We start from the raw sequence: 17368 nt of genomic DNA, 5'->3' as shown, positions 1-17368 counted from the left end.
CTGTTCCCATCCCCCAATTCCCCAATAAAAATCTTTAAAAAAAAGATCTAGGGGTTAGATCCGTCTGAAGGTCCCAAATCAGGACAATTCTCAGATGCCAAATAGGGATTTGGTCCTTAACAGAAAAAAGTTTATGCATATCTGTACTAACCCTCTTTTGAAAAAGGGGAAGAGAGCATCTTACTTTCCAGTTCTTCCTTTATTCACCGAAATTTTATTAGCCTCTCAATTTTATCCTCATTAAGTTTCATCCCTTCGCAGAAATTATTTGAGGAATTGTGAAATTTATTTTGTTTTCATGTTCGTATCACTTCTTAAATAAAAACCCCACAAATTTCCATGCTTTTCAGCATACACTCCAATTTTGGATTTCAAAATACAAATACTGAATGTTTCATCTTTGACCAGTTTCTTCCTTTTATTATACATATGGAACATTATGAAGTTATTAGAGAATGAGCAAACTGCTAAAAATTCCTTAAGTTCATCCCTGCCTTTATCACTAAAAAAAGAAAATGCATTTTATCAGTTCTTTTGTTTACCTACTTAAAAGAGAAGTACCAATGCAATGTTCTAAAATGTATAAAGGTCTAAATGTTCTGTAAAACTTAACTTATGAACATGACTAGAACACTAACACCACTGGTGTCTCCATCCTTCTGTCTATGCAGGGATAATGTAAATTTTACCTTCCTCAATCCCTTGGTACTGACAGTTACGACTTCAGACATCCAAAGCTCAATAACTAACATAGTTAACACTCTACAAGAAGCTGCATGAACAGACACTGACACTGTTAGAAGGCAGGTTAGACAGCAGAGCGTGACTCTTGGTCTTGTTCCCTAGGAAGAAGGGAGGCACAGAAAATGCTGCAGAGAATACATTTACATCTTCAGGGAGGTACTCCTTTACTTATGTGTTTATTTATATTGATTTTCTTCTGAAGGGTGTACTCAACTTTCCATGAACTATATTTTAATCCTCATGAGTTTGCCGTGAAAAATGAAAAGAATTATCTCTAAACTAGAAATGGGGAAAAAAGTCCAATACTAGTAAAATCCGGGTTTTTTTTTAAATGTAAAAGAATTTTTAGCTTTTTGACTATTAAGATTATAATGAAAATTGGGCTATAAAGGAATACTCCAAAAGGCAAGTTTTCTTCCGAGAAAATTTTCATGAATTAAACTGAATTTAACTAAAATTAATTTGTTCTAATCAAGACCAATATCCTGCTGAATAAAAGCAGCATAATTTAATGGGCTACAAGAAAACTAGGCTTCACACCTAAAAAGTTTATTCTTTAGCAAAGAATTATATTAACTTAAGAGCACTACCAAAATTCAGTTATTTCTACATCACCTAGTATGAACTATGGTCTATCGACCCACATGAGTGTGAATCTGGGCATTTCTCTCCCCTACAAACTAATGTATTTATTTGTGTCTTTTTATATAATTTCATGATTTTAGGGATAATTAATGAAATATTAATCTACTTAGGTCTTTAGGAATACTGCTTGAAAGATTTCATAATTTCATAGCACAACTCATTTTCTTAAACCCTAGTCAGGGTATATGAAATAGTGGTTTTCACCAATGGGGGTCTACTTTTATAAGTTCAAGATTTTAAGATTAGGAAATGTTAGTATCAGCAAACACGTGAACAACAAGGAAGGACACATACACTGGAAGAAAATAAACCTAGACAAAAAGGAATCAAACTCAAGCTTAATAAAAATTTAAAAGCATTTCTTCTTCTGATTTCTTTTCTGGTGACTTTAAAACATTTACAAGTATTTTTCACTCCCGTTTTCCTATCACTTTTACCTAATCCTCAGAGTATGAAATCATACTACTAAGTAAAATAGCTCTTTGATCATTGTAAGACAAGGAGTTTTTTCTAATGACTTTACTTAAATCCTAATTTAAGTAAACCATTCATTAGATGGTTTATAGCATCACTTTTTTTTTAAATATTTTTATTGGGGAATTGGGGGGATGGGAACAGTGCTGGGGAATTAGGGGAACAGACAAGTTGTTGTCATTTTGTTCTTCAGTCTAGTTGTGGAGGACGTTGCTTCACTGGCCCAAGTTGGCACCATCATTGCGCTCTTCCCGGGTAAGGCAGATCAGTCGCCGGCCTCTGGACGGCCGCTCACTGCGGCTGCTGGCCGCTCATGCTGGCTGCTGGCTACATACGGTAGCCCATGGCAACCCACTGCCACAGGGGCTGCAGCCTATGCCGTTGCCGGCGACTCACGGCAGCCCAGCTCCAGGTCGAGCTGTTGTTCATATAGCATTACTTTTAAAACTAGAAAAAAGATAATTAATAGCAATTTGTGATAACCAAAATTTTCAATAAAAATATAGCCAATGTTCCTACCTGTTGTAAAATGAGCATTGCATAAGTGGACTTTGCGGACTGGTGGCAATATTTGCTAATTCTGTTAGCCAATCCACCTCATTTTCACGGTAAGTATTTTCTGTTATGTCTGAGGTATTCTGGTTCCAAGATGATCTTGGATATTCTTGATGTGAAACATCTGAACTTAGCTGGTATATGGCAGATTGGGTAGGATCACTTTGAACAGCCTGAAGTTCAGGAAGGTCATCTGCAAATAAGCACACTCAAAATTATAAATAGGAAATTACTAATACAGGGTAATTCTATTAGAGCTGGAAGAGAAGTCCTCTAATTTAGCTAATTACTTTTGTGAGAAGAAAAGTATAAATTCAAAAGGTTTTCTTCAAATGAAACAAGTTTCAATTAAAAAAAAAATGACACCTAATACATTAAGGGACAACAGAGCCTGGTAGAAAAGTGTATCCAGTGAATGTAAATGTAATAATGACCTCACTGCCTAAACCATGTAATTACCACAGCTGTGCAGACTGGAAAAACAAGGTTTGCATTTTCTGATTTTTCCCCCCCCCGGTATTTTATAGTTCACTTTAGAAGTAATCCACATACGACTATATACATTTTTACATGAACACATTAATGAGAAAGAAGGCATTTTGTGTATGCATGTACATACTTAGTGTTCACATTCTTTATTAAACTGTTATACTAAATAACTGCAACAATGAAAACAATTTTCAAAGGTAAGACTATATATAGATCACATTATAAATTTTCAGGTACTACTTATTCATCTTTATATGTGGCGAATTATTTCCTTTTACTGAGAAATTCTGAACTCAGTAATATTTGTTGGTTATTTTTTCCTGTAAATGTGTTGCCAAACAGTAGTTCATGACAGACTTTCGTTCCCCGAGAGAGAAAAGTAGAAATACTACCCAGTACCACTCAATGTACACAAGAAGGCTACGAACACTATAAGGAATTCTAAAAAATTAAATTCTAAACTATTGAGTAAAAAAAAAGAAATATAAAGGGAGAAAGAGCATCTTGCAGGCCTTAAGGAAACTCTCTCTGAAGACACACACCTATGCACTGCACAGATCCACTGGGTCCCTTCAATATATATGTGAAGAAACTTCTAGTCTTGGGGAAGTTCTCCTAAACTGTCACTATAAAGGTACATACACATAAATCCTATTCAGGCAAACATGCCAGAAAGCCTACTAAAATTGAAATGTCTTACTCAGAAGTACTGATTTGAGGTATCTTTTCATAAAATCCTCACACTGGTGTAGCCACTTCCTTTCCCTCATTGCCAACATCCTTCTTTGACCATCAATTCTTTATTTACTGTAAAGAGTTCATTTCTGTCTTTCAAGGTCAGGAAATCAATGACTTTAAAACTGAAGTCATTGGGGTGGTACACATTTTTGAGCCCCCCTGAAACCCAGGTTCTTGACTTCCTCCTGAAACTTAACATGTGAGGGTGAAGAATCAACTGCCTGATGACAATGATGTCCTTGGTCAACAGTGAGCACTACTAAGGAATATGAGGGCCCAGCATTCAAACAGACTGTCCCAAGACCTTCAGGATCTCCACGTTCCCAAAAGGCATTCGAGTATATAACCTCCTTTATTTCATCTTCTGTAACATGATAACCACATCTTCTTGGGGTTTTGTGAACATTAAGGAAAGCTGCATATTAAATAAGAACAAAACCAAGCTGAAAAGCTGGGCAGTAAGCCGAGGTCACTCATTAGCTGTTTGCTCTTCAACACCTCAAATCAATACAATTGAAAATTATACCCCCACAAACCTACTACACATTTCTACAGGATACATCTCTTTGGAGTAGCTCAGCAGTAGTTATAACCACAAACGTCATATCTTCAAGCTTCAAGAGTCCACTGTAATTTCCCCTTCATTCTAACAAACAGTCCTGAAAAGTGGCCAAGCATATTTACTGAGCTCACTGGGATGGTTCAAAAGTAACACCTTTTGAAAAGCCACACAGCAGGGTTTTCCTAAAGTGATTAAATAGCCCAATCTTTACTCACAAAGGCAGTTTAGTTTAATAATTTGTAAATGAGTTTCTATGATAACCATAAATAGCTCAGGTTTATGTTGGTTTTAAATAATATTTTATAAGCAATGAGAACATGGAAAACCCCTAATGTACAAAACTTCACATACTTTTTAATAGTTCAAGGTAGGCTAAACATGAAAATTAATCTGAATTTCAGTGAGATTCCTAAAAACTTCTAATCTTGTTTACCAAGCTCCATGTGCTCATCACAGGAATTATAGCCAGGTGAGGATGGCAGATTTTCATTACACTGCAGCAACTCCAATGAGTCATTCATTCCTGATGCTCTCTTGTCCATTACCAGCAGGAGTTTCTGTACTGCATTAGGCATCTGATTTGTCTTCACTTCCCACACCATGTTATGGTGCTCCGACTTAAAAATCATGTAAGAAAAAAATGTCAAGTCAAATGATCTGGAGATTATATAAGTATAATAAAAATCAATCAGAGACATCACAACGTTGTATCTTTAACTTAATCATACATTATTTATATCCCCAAACCCTTCAGACCAGGATGACTCCCCAAATATCTTGGCCTACAACCATGTAGGCAGTATCAAATTACACCCAAGTCTCAAAGGATTACTATCTTAAATTTATAAAACTATTTTCTTCTAACAAATAGCAGTTATATATACTTTTACTTTGTTAAGCTAGTATCTCTTTTAGACCCAAATATTGATACCAACAAAACCTTTTTTTTAACTCGTATCTTCAAATTTAAAAGAAAATTAACGGCCAGCCGAGTGGTGCGCTGGTTAAGAGTTGGCTTGGAGCGCCAGCTCTGAGCAGCAGGGCCCCGGTTGGGATCCCACATGAGGGCCAGTGATGCTGCACCCTCTACGCTAAGATGGTGAACAACAGCTCAACCTGGAGCTGGGCTGCCGTGAGTCGCCGGCAACGGCATAGGCTGCAGTGGGGCTGGCCGGCAGTTGGTATGAGCTGCCGTGAGCCGCCATGAGCGGTCGTCCAATGGCTGGTGAGCGACTGCCTCACCCGGGAAGAGAGCAATGATAATACCAACATGGGCCAGTGAAGCGACGTCCTCCACAACTAGACTGAAGAACAAAATGACAGCAGCTTATCTGTTCCCCTTCTCCAATTCCCCAATACTGTTCCTCCTCTCCCAATTCCCCAAAATCTTAAAAAAAAAAAGAAAAGAAAATTAACTTTCCTCAAATTAAAAAAGATCAAAAGAATATTCTACTTTTTTCACTATTTTCTATTTACTGTGTTCGTTATTTTTTCTCGTCTTCTAAAACTAAACAAGTTTAACACATTTAAAATTATATCCTCTAAAGAACATTTAAGAATGAGTTTCTTAAAATTATATACTTTGCATAAAAAATAAAAACGAGAATTTGGGGCCTAGCCATAATAAAAAGATACTTGTCTATCTGAAGAGGCTATGATTTCTAGAAAAATGAATATTAATCATGGGAGTTTCAGCTACATAAATAGTAAATCTACTTCACCTCAAGCCTACAGTGTTATCACAAGGAAGAAAATAATATCGGTTAACAAATCACAATTTCTCAGGTCCACCAATTAAATTTTGTTATGAGAATAAAATGTGATTATACCTTTTACATTCTTGCCTTTGGACATGATCAAATTGATTTAAAGATTTTTTTATTGGGGAATTGGGGGATGGGAACAGCGCTGGGGAATTGGGGGAAGGGGAACAGAGAAGCTGCTGTTGTTTTGTTCTTCAGTCTAGTTGTAGAGGATGTTGCTTCACTGGACCAAGTTGGCACCATCATTGCGCTCTTCCCGGGTGAGGCAGATCAGTCGCTGGCTTCTGGGCGGCCACTCACTGCGGCTGCTGGCTACATACGGTAGCCCATGGCAACCCACTGCAGCAGGGGCTGCAGCCTACACCGTCGCCAGCGACTCACGGCAGCCCAGCTCCAGGTTGAGCTGTTGTTCAGCATCTTAGCTGTAGAGGGCAGTGTCACTGGCCCTCATATGTGGGATCCGAACCGGGGCCCTCTGGCGTCCCAAGCCAGCTCTTAACCAACTGAGTCACTCGGCCGGCCCCTCAAATTGGTTATTTAACATGGGTGACAGCAGCAAGAGGAGTTCCTGATTTCTCAGGTTCTACTCCAAACTTCATTTAAAAAAAGTTCTAGTGAGCTAATATGAAATACACAAAAAATTCTGAAAACATATTTTTTATTGAAATAAAATATATTGCTGTTATGTCACTATAAATCAAGTACCCCAGCACAGATGATCAAAAGCTGCACTGAAAAGATGTTAAATACTTAATATTTATACTACCAGAGTTTTCTAAATCATGACATAACCACCAAAAAATGCTGGCAATACTGACACATTTTTTCTACAAAGGCTTCTTCATGATCTTTTTAATTATTAAATGTTTTTCTGACTATAAAATACACACTGTGGCAAAAATTTAAAAGGCATTATTTTAAAAAAGAAATAATTACTTTTAATCTCAACCAGATTTAGATACTGTTAACATTTTGGTGTATGCTCTTACATATCTTTTTCATGCAGCTACCCAATCACATTTTTCTTCATACTTCATATTATATATAATACCTTTTCCTGAACATAAGTTCATAAGCATTTTCCTATGTCATTATTTTTTCAAATATCTATTTTGAATAGTTATATACCGTATTTCCCCATATATAAGACACATCCTTTTTCGAAAAATTTGGGGTCTAAAAAACTGGGTGCGTCTCATACAGTGGTTGCAGATTTTTTTTTACTTGCATTTCCCGCTTTTTTCGTGCTTGTTTTTGCGCTCATAGGACTGTATAAGACGCACCCAGTTTTTTAGACCCCGAATTTTTCAAAAAAGGGTGTATCTTATACATGGCGAAATACAGTAATATACATCATATGGATATACCAAAATTCACCTGTCACCCTCCAATTGTTAAACATGTTATTCCCAATTTTCAACTCTTCTAAATAACATCAAATTTACATTATTTGTTTTAGTTGTTTATATCTCATTATTTCTTTAGACCCTTACAGATTAATAGGTGAATGGCAGCTAAACATCTTAAGATATATGGCCAAAATGCATATTACCTTGCTTTATTTCTAATATTCTATTTTGGATGCTTTCTGCCTGCACACCTCAAAAATGACCAAGATCCTGGGCACTGCTTTAGAGCATTACTCAACATCGACTGTGAGATGTATGGAGTAGTGGAAAGGGCACTGGGTTAGGTGTAAGGAAACAAGGGTTCTGATTCCAGCCTGTTCAGTTACTAAATATATGACCTAAGTGCGTGAGCTTCTCACTAACTGTCTTTTCATCTGTAAAATAGGGTAAATGATACCTGCCCGGCTTCCCTCCCTGAGTAATTGGAAGGATGAACTCAAACAAAGTTGAATGAAAGAAATGTGAAATGACTTCTTTAAATTTTATTTAGAGTGATATAGGACACTCTAAATACATATTTTGGGCACTTACTGTCCTAAATAGAACAGTTATTGAGAATAGTTCACAACAGGAGACCAGGCAGCTATCTATTCAGCTTCAGCAATTTCCTCCCTAGGAAATATTATGACAGGTTATCTAACTCATCTCAATAAAAGTCATGTGTGATGCCATTACTCTGGGCAAATAGCTAACTAAACGGTATCTGAGGCATTCACAAGAAATTAACATTTTTCCAGTTTAGGAAAATCTATTATGTGCTGATTAATCAGTTATTACATACAGTGGTTACAAAAAAATCTACTGGGGTATAACAAATTAATTTCCTACAAAATTGGTGGCTACAAGAAATATGATTAGTAACACAAACTGATTTAAGTAATACTGGTCAAATCATGATTCTGAGCCTCTACCTTTTCATGCAAAATCAAGCAACCCTGGCTTGATCTGTGATTATCAACCCTCGCGAGTCACAGAAATCATGTGTCATTCAACAAAATGATGCCCAGGCACCACCTCCAGAGACTCTGATTGATCTGGTCTGGGGTACAGCCCTGTGCACTGGTTTTTATTTGTTTGCTTTTAAAAGAACCCCAGGTGCAGTGTGAGAACAAGTGGGCTAAAAATGATTGCCAAATTCCTTTTTATTTAAAAAGGTACATATATTCATTTAATATATACTATGTTCAAGGCCCTATACTAGTTAGCACTCAATCATGAATCTCAAGGAATCTATAATTGAGTGGAAAGATATAAGCTAATGACCATCGTCTATACAGCAGGGCTTAGCTATGAATGGGTGAAAAGGAAGAAGGGAGGTCTCCCAACAAGAAAAACTCATATGACCAAACTCACAACTAGGAAAGTACTGAATAAGATTCAGGAGAACACAGAATCCAGTGGCACCGGAAGGTAAGATGGCCTTGGGTGGACTGTGGTCACGGATACTAAAGCAGGCAGGGTAGACCAGGGTCAGAATCTTCAATCCTAGTTTAGGGAAATTGGTTTGTTTTTTTTGTAGACAAGAGTAAGGACTCTGAAATTAGACCACCTGAGTTTATATATCAAATTTGATACTTACTAGCTATGTTCCCTAAACAATTCATTTTAAATCATTTATAAAATGTTTGTAAAACGGAAGTAAAAGCATTTACATCATAGGTTGTTATAAAAACTCTGTGAGCTAATAAATGTAAAAAGCTTACAATACTGCTCAACACAGAGCAAACCCTCAAAGTACAGTAGCTATTATTAGCTATTATCAGACAATGGGGAACCACTGAAGATATTTGTACAGAGGTCTGACATGCTCAGAACTATACTTTAAACATTCTCTTTGTATCTATACAAAATCATATTGAAATACTATGACCATGCAGGAGCATCTGTAACAAATATTTAAGGAAAAGCGTATTAAAAACAGAATGTATTAATATTCCAAATTTCTATCCATGTAAGCCACCTGCTCCCAGCTTCCTTTGCAAGAGTTCTCACAAAAGACATTACATATTTAGTAATACCTAAGACATGAGAGAAACTAGTCATTCTGTATGAGTTCTTTGAACAGCTAATATTAACCATTTAGAGAACAGATTTTAACTCTTTTCCTAGAAATCTTAAATATATAGAACACAATTTAACCTACCTTGATGATTCAAACTCCTTATGAACATCTATTGTACTATGCTTTACATACAGATGTGATCTGCGTTGTCAGCCTTGGCTTTAATCTTAAACTTAAAATTTTTCTTTTTACCTTTATAATGAAATTCAGTGACTGCCCTACATATATGCATCTCCTCGGAGCTATCCTTAAGTGTATGCAACAGTGCTGTTCTTGGGGTCCACACAAGCAGTGTTGCAGTTTGTCTTGTCTGTCCCCTCCCTCTGCTGAGCTCTATGATTTTCTCATTCTTCCCAGCTAAATTTTCTCTTCCCTCTCAGTAGGTCCTGCACTGTCCACCATTCACCATTTACAATACACTAACACTTCCTTGCAACTTCTATCATTTCTTCAGCACCTAGCCTTAGCTATCTACTAATAGCTCATCAAAATAGTCCTTAAATGAAATTGAAAATTTTTTCATTTCTAAACAGCTACCTACAAATAACAATAAAGACCACATAAATATTTGTTGAACTTGTGTTTGCACCTCTCACTGTTCATGGCTATCAAAAGTTGGTTTTCAAATAAGGGAGGTTTTGCTACTGTAAACCTCCAGTACAGAAAATGGGAGCCTAGACTCAGTCAACGGACTTGAGTTTCACTTTTATAGACTATGTAACTTAGGGCAGGTCACTTAGCCTCAGCCTCACAGTACCTCTACTTATCTCACAGGGCTAGCGTGACAATTAAATACATGAAAGCAAAATTCAAACCCATATACAAATACCAGGGGTGCCAAAAAAACGTGTACAAGTGGATATTTTGGTCAACGTTGCTCAAGCAGTAGTTCGCCGTAATCAGAAATGTTTGGATGCTGATGGTAACCATTTTGAGCACTGCTGGTAATTGCAGAAGTCACACGTGACTTGTATTCATTTTTTGTTATCGGCATATATTGAGTGTTACAATTTTAATATTTTTCCTTTCTTAAAATGTATATACATTTTTTTGCACCCTCTGTATAAGTTTTTGGCTCTCATTTGTTTCTGTCAAACTATTTGGAGGAAGCAAGGCCTCTGATAAAGTAAATGAATACCAGAAAAGTCCATCCTCAAAAATACATTATACCAATTAGACATTCATTTTGATAAACAAGCTCTTCGTTCAAATATTTCTTAGTAGAGCTAATTGTTCATTAAACCCTACTGTTCATTCATGCTTTTGTATGCCACTTTGGTATTATAGGATTCACATCTCTTCACTAGATGAGTGACTCTCAAAAGGGAACAGTAAAATTCTCCAGCAGCTTTACTTTGAAATGTCATATTCAGTATTACAAAATTTTATTGGATGCTGTTGGGTTGACCCTATTGCTTTTGTAGAACTACATATCTACAAAATCTCAGACAAGAGGACTAGAAATAGCTAAGTCTCAGTGAATGAGAAAGAAGAAAATAGGTTTTACTAAATGCCTACCGAATTATGTGCAGAGCATGTCCACATAATTCATCTACTCTTATATAGCCTCAAAACAGCTCTGTGAACAAAGTATTATTATGGATGAGGAAAACAGGACTCTGAAGACTGAACGTGAGCATTTTTTTTTTAAAGAAATGAAAAAAAAAGATAAAGGTATAGACGAGTGTAAGGTAGGCTCCTACTTTCAAAGTGCCTATTCTCCCCTGAATCCTTACCTTCCCATCCTTACTACGGATTTCACAAAAAGTATCTCTTATATACGATGAATTTATATCTCTAACATGAGAAACCGAGGTATTTAAAATGGATTACATAACTCCACATTAAAATAAGCCTCTGTAACGAACTATATTAAATGCAACTTTCTTTACCAAAAGCAGTTGGGGGCCTTGATGCAGTTCTTCTAGAATATTTTCAATGAAACTTTAAGCAAAAGATTTCAAGAAAAGTTTCTACACGTTGGCTGCCATTGTGCTAAGGAAAACAACAACAAAACACCCAACAGTGGTTGGTATTCTTTTGGTAAAATACACTACTGTAGAATATCACTTACCACCTATATGACTCTGAAGAATTTAACTTTGATGCCTGAGTTTTCTTATTTGTAAATGGGACCAGTACCTGTCTACTATCACCATAACTAGATAGAAAATGCTTACCGGTTCCAAAGCACTCCTGTACCTCATCAGTCACTGCTGCCCAGACCAGACTCCACACCTTGCTTGGGCAGTGCTAAATCATCTATACAAATTCTTAGTAATTCTGAGCTGATTTGACGTAAAATGCTGATATTGATGAAAACAACTGAAAACCCATAACACACCACTACAAGAAGCCAGGCACAAACCTGTTTAGAATTCAAGATGAGTCACTGTTGAAAAAACCTGAAATCATCTAAAATTCATGAGACTTGTTTTCCTAAACCTGATTGTAATGCTAAAAAATTTTACATTACCTATAACAATTTGTGAAAAAAGCTCTTCTAAGCTACTATCAATGACTTTAAAAATTTAATCAACTATATTAGAGAAAATTATTTTTCTATTCTCTATAGAAAATGATAGTATAAATTACAACACGAAGCTTCAAAGTAAATGCAGATTAAAATATGAAGGAATATGAATATTACTGATTTATAAGGCAGTTAAGAATATCACTTTTTTTCCTGATATATAAGGTATCTTTCTGTCAGCTTTAGATTTTTTACTTTGTTGTGATTTAGTTTTTCATTTTAAGTAAATATTCACTTTCATATTTAAAAGATAATACATGGAAAATACCTGGCACTGTCTCATCAACATGGTAGTAACTTCTTAAAATTTACGACAAAAAAAAAAGTACTGATATCTTCTTTTCAAACAGAAATACAAGTACAAGACACTGTCATGCAAATCTCCTTCATGGAAACCTTCAGCGCCTAATAGTTTATTCATTCATTAAGCCCAGGCCATATATTTCCTCCACTGAACAACTGGGTAGTGACTAAAGAGTCCAAAGAAATTAGAATACAGTAGAGAAGACAATTCTTAAAAGTGACAGTACCATTTTTGAAGTCTGAGAGGTAGGCATGAAGACTGGGGAGACAGGTATGCAAAGAAATCCTGGGAGAATATAAAGTTTTAACTAATGTATGTAGAAGTTCTAGAAGTGAACAATGGGGAAGGGTCCACCAGGCAGAAAGAAAGGTAAATGGACTTGTAAACCTAAATAAAATAGAAACTAGGAAGTCAAATTTTCATTCTATAAATAATGTATTAGTCAAATTAGAATAAACAGTATTTTGCTAGAAAGTGGTAAAAAGTATAAAGTAGCTCAAAAACTAAAGAAATGGATTTAACTCTTTTGAATATAATTCAAATTTCCTTAAAGCTTGCCAAATATTGCCAACTTAGCAAGAACTGAGCAGTGTAATCAAGAAAACTGAAAAGACCCTAACACTCGTGTTAGCAAGTTAAAGCAAAACATAATAGCAAAAAAAAAAAAAAAAGAAAAGCCCGAAAGTTCTAGGAATACGTTAGAAATGTAAAAAATTATCAAAAGTTTAAAAAGCAGAAAAGTATTCACAAATGTTAAAATTATTCTAACTCTCAAAGGGTAATTTTCATTTCAAAACCACTGTTCGGATTCATCTGTTACAGCTACTTAGACGGAAATAAGTAAATCTAAAGCACTTTGTCAGAATTGTTGGTAGATCTGCAACACATCCTAGTATACACAACTCCCCTTTACCCTCCTCCCGTTTTATAGCATCAGTGGCTAAAAACTCTTGAGTATTGATTGCTCTGCTATCAGTGCTTTTAAAAACGATTCTTGCTGAAAACTTCCTAAGAATGAACTCTATTGTAGAAAGCACAGCGGCGAGTGAAAATCCCCTACATAGCACGCAGCGTTTAAAGAAGCTACAAAACTGAGCCCCCGCGGTCGACTTCGCCTGGTTTCTTTTTTGTTTTGTTTTAATCTGCCTGGGGCAGCAGCATAGATTGGAAGGCGGAGACTGGAATCGCTTGCCAAGCCTCGGCTCTCGGTCACACAGAGGCAGCGCCCGCAGGTTCAAGCCAAGTCCATCCCCCACCCTCTTTCGCCATTCATCGCGTTCTCCTCCCCTCCCCCCATCATGTGACCGCAGCCTGGACTCCAGGCTTGTTTTTCCCCTCCGCTCAGCCCCACCGCGCAGGCGCCTCGGAGCCCATTCATTCGAACTGCGTAACAATGAGCCCCGGGGCCCAGCGGCTCCGCGAGCTTCCCAATTCGGCCCGAGCCCCACTCAGCCCTGAAGAAGGCTGCACCTTACCGGGGTCCCCCACCCCCGCCGGTCCCCGACCGCGGGCCAACCTCCGATCCTCCGCCCACGCGCCGAGAGTTGAAGTCAAACTTTCCTGGGCAGCTCCCGCGCCGCGTCGGCCCCTTCCCCCGCCCAGGCCCGCCCCAACTCCGCACCAGGCCCGGCCACCCACCGCGCAACCCAGCCGGGACCCTGTCCTCGCCGACTCCTCCCAGCCCCCGCCCCCGAGACCCCTTGGGCCGCGCCGCCCCGAAGCCCAGGTGAGCTCGCGGAGGCGCTGGTCCAGTGGGTTCGCAGCGAGCAGTTACCAGAGGGTTAACTGCCTCCACAGTGAGGACAGCCTTTCGAGGACTAGGAACGCGGACCGGAGCTCGCCAGCCCGCCGGTTCCCCTCGGGATACTGCCCCTCCCTTCCCCACCCCCACCCCTTCCCGAACTGAAAGACAACAAACCCGCCGCGGAGTGCGGTCAGCTCCGGCGCGGACTGCCCTGGTCGCGACAACACCACCAGCAGCTCGCGTACCCTCTCCCCGACTGACGCCGACCTCCCCGGCACGGGTTACTGCTCCCGCCGCCGCTCTCGCTCTTCAACCGAAACTTTCCTACTTACCAAACCCGTCGCCATTACCAAGTCTTTCAAGCTTCGTCTTCCCCCTCCCCTCAACCCCCTGGGGGGTTGAGCCTCCGCCCAGCTCTTTCACTCTCTTATTGGTCTGCAGAACTGCCATTCTATCCTTTCCTTTTCTCATTGGGTGATACCGTGGCCCGTCTCGGGGGGCGGGCTTGTATTGACTTTTGTGCTGTGTTTACTGGAGGAGAGGGGATGTCAGTCACTAGAGTGAGCGCTTCGGATTGGATTGCTGCCGAGACTCGGGGACCCAAGCCAAAGTTTGCCCCCGAAGTGGATTGTGGGTTCGTAGTCTCAGTCTTGCCTCGTACCTCTGGGAAACGGCACGCCGGAGGAACCGGTTGAACTACATATCCCAGAGGTGAGTGCACAGCGCAGTCTTGATAGTAAACAAGAGTCATAGGGACACGTGTATCAGCTCGTTTGTTTTGGTGTCTGGGACAAAAGGGAGGAGGCGGAGGAAGGGAGTGTTTAAAAGCTTTGGACTCTTCTTTTCCTCTGGACCTGTCCTAGCACTCAGAGCAGCCCCAGCCTCTTGCAGCATCCGTTCCCGGCCATAAACAGCTAAAGTCTCTCGCTGCTCAAAGTTTGGCAGCAGGCCAAGGTATTGTTTTAGTGCTGGGGGAAGGAGATGACTACACAAGCGGAAGCAGTGCAGCCGCGAGAGGTACCCAGTCACCCACACAAATCATGGTCGCAGGCATGGTGGTCATGTTAAAGGTGGTACTAAGCTCCAGTGAGAACAACTATGTTTCCTTTATCCCGAGTCTTGCCTCGCCACTCTCAAGACAGTAATAATTTAAGATGTCTTGGCCAATTCTGTTCAGTTCACGCAAGATTTGTTGAATGCCAGCTATGTGCCAGGTGTTGAGAGGCTTGGGGATGGGCAGTAAGCGAGAAGTCAGGGTCTGGATAATTTACAAAGCTGTAAGTGGGGTGGGCCACTACTATTGGCTTCGAAATTGAGGGAGGTAAGCCGTTTTCCATGTTGACCAGCTTGCTCGTTGGTCACCGTAATACAAAGAGGTTTAATGTGGTTTAAACTGATTTAACTTGTGACCATTATCTAAGTTTCTCTGGTGAGTTTTTGTTAACCGTTTTCCCCCTCCAGACGGCTTCCCATCGATGAAAAAATGTATTTCCACTTGTTTCCATTAGGAGCTCCTCCTTAAATTACTAATGTTCTGACTCATCAGAGAAGGATGGCTTCTCTGCTTTAGAGTTAGTTGCCTTCACTTTAAACATGGCTGTAATTGATGTGTTTACCATTCACATTACAAAGACATTATTGAGCCTATTTCCCTTTGAAGCTTTAGTGTTTAATCATTTAAGCTATGCTTTACGTTTTATATCTTTAGATCACTATGTATGCTTAAAGTTTACGAGAAGGAAAACTTACATTAGTAAAAAAAATCAGTAAAGTCAAACTTTTGAAAAGAGCCTGAAATCATAGCTAATTATTTCTTTAAGCTCCCTACATTTCTTGAATTTTTAAATCTACTTGAAAGTCACATAACAAATCAAGAAATACAAAATTACCCTCCTATGTTGTAACAAGCTTTCAAATTCTTTTAGGGATTCCCTATTTGAATCCTTGAAGTGAAATTATTTATAAAATAGTCCCCCCTACCATGTGATCAAAGATTTACTTCCCGTTTTCACAATAATCAACCATATTTTTTCTGAAAATAATTCACAGGGCCAACAAAATCCCAAATATTTCCAAGAAAAAAGGACAGGATTTGAATTTATCATCTTTCAGAGATTAATAGCGTGATCCAAAAAAGAATTCATTGTGTCCCTGCAATTGTGTATTTCCTTATTTTCTTTTATTTTTTCAGTGGAGATTCACTGTGCCCCAGAATTGAAAATATAAATTCCAATGTTTTAATTTCTTGACAAAAAGAAACATCTGTGGAATTCACCTGATCTTTTAAAATTAAAATCTGAGATGTTTTTAACTACAGGAAACGAAAAAGTTTTCTCTCCCCCAAAAATGAGCTCTCAAGAGCTTGAGCCATTTCTTTCCCCTATTCATGGCATAACCTGTGAGATCTGCTTTGGCTAAACCTTACTTTATTTTAAAAGTTTTTCTATTTGAAAGCCTTAGCAGAGATATTTTTTGGTGGATACTGTGATAGGAAGAGTAACTTCAACCTCAGATATTGTACATTATTATAAGTAATAATTTATTTCTTAATAGCACTATAAAGTTTTTCTATTCATTCAAAAATATTTAGTTCCTATTATTTCTTGACCATTGTGCTAATTGATAAGGATACAAAGATATAAAATATTTTCATGTACTTTCATTTTTGTCCAAGTCATTGACTATAACGATAAAATTCTGATAGTTCAGTCACAACTAATTATCAGTATTAGAATTCTCTACACCTTCCTGACTTCTGACTTTCTTGTGAAACTGACCACGTTAGGACCTTGTGTATATTTCATAGGAACATCATCATTAATTTGTGGGTGGCCATTGCCTTCTGTATATTTAGTACCTTATTTATACTTATATATTAGTACCTTATGTATATTTAACAGGAGCATCATTAATTCATGGGTGACCATTACAAAAGCAGCCAACTCGTAAACCATAACAAAGATCAAAGCACTACAAAAGTAGATCTCCTTGGAAGTCTTTACACACGTAAATTCTACTCTTTCACTAAAACAGATATAATTAATTTTTATCTGTTCTTCAGATGTTTCCATGATAAAGTTTTGTTAAATAACGTCTACTCTTGGTTAGTACAAATATATACACACACACATATTTCACATAAACTGTGCCAAACTGTGTCAAGAAGTTGTCATCTAAAATAAAAATGACTTGGGCCTGCCGAGTGGCGCGATGGTTAAGAACTGGCTTGGGACGCCAAAGGGGCCCCAGTTCGGATCCCACATGTGAGGGCCAGTGACACTGCCCTCTACAGCTAAGATGCTCAACAACAGCTCAACCTGGAGCTGGGCTGCCGTGACGGCGTAGG

General features: G+C 38.4%; 1 protein-coding gene across 4 annotated transcripts in view; it reads right to left on the bottom strand.

The window, feature by feature from the left end:
- Positions 1-14450, bottom strand: part of HBP1 (HMG-box transcription factor 1) — a 31160-nt gene extending 16710 nt beyond the window's left edge. Inside the window, exons 1-3 of one of the 4 annotated variants that reach the window (XM_019631603.1) lie at positions 14355-14450; positions 4641-4824; positions 2383-2611 (exon numbers count right to left, since the gene is read on the bottom strand). In XM_019631603.1, coding sequence (XP_019487148.1) covers positions 2383-2611; positions 4641-4824; positions 14355-14369 — 428 coding nt within the window. In that variant the 5' untranslated portion in view covers positions 14370-14450. Of the gene's footprint in view, positions 1-2382; positions 2612-4640; positions 4825-14052; positions 14076-14196 lie in introns of those variants that run through there. The other 3 variants (XM_019631604.1, XM_019631605.1, XM_019631606.1) reach the window with 3 other exon arrangements.
- Positions 14451-17368: the final 2918 nt, after the last annotated feature.

The sequence above is a fragment of the Hipposideros armiger genome, unplaced genomic scaffold (genome assembly GCF_001890085.2).
Source record: "Hipposideros armiger isolate ML-2016 unplaced genomic scaffold, ASM189008v1 scaffold_1017, whole genome shotgun sequence".
In the NCBI taxonomy this organism is placed as follows: domain Eukaryota; kingdom Metazoa; phylum Chordata; class Mammalia; order Chiroptera; family Hipposideridae; genus Hipposideros; species Hipposideros armiger.
Note: the sequence above shows the minus strand (reverse complement) of the source record. Positions and strands in the feature narration are given on the sequence as shown.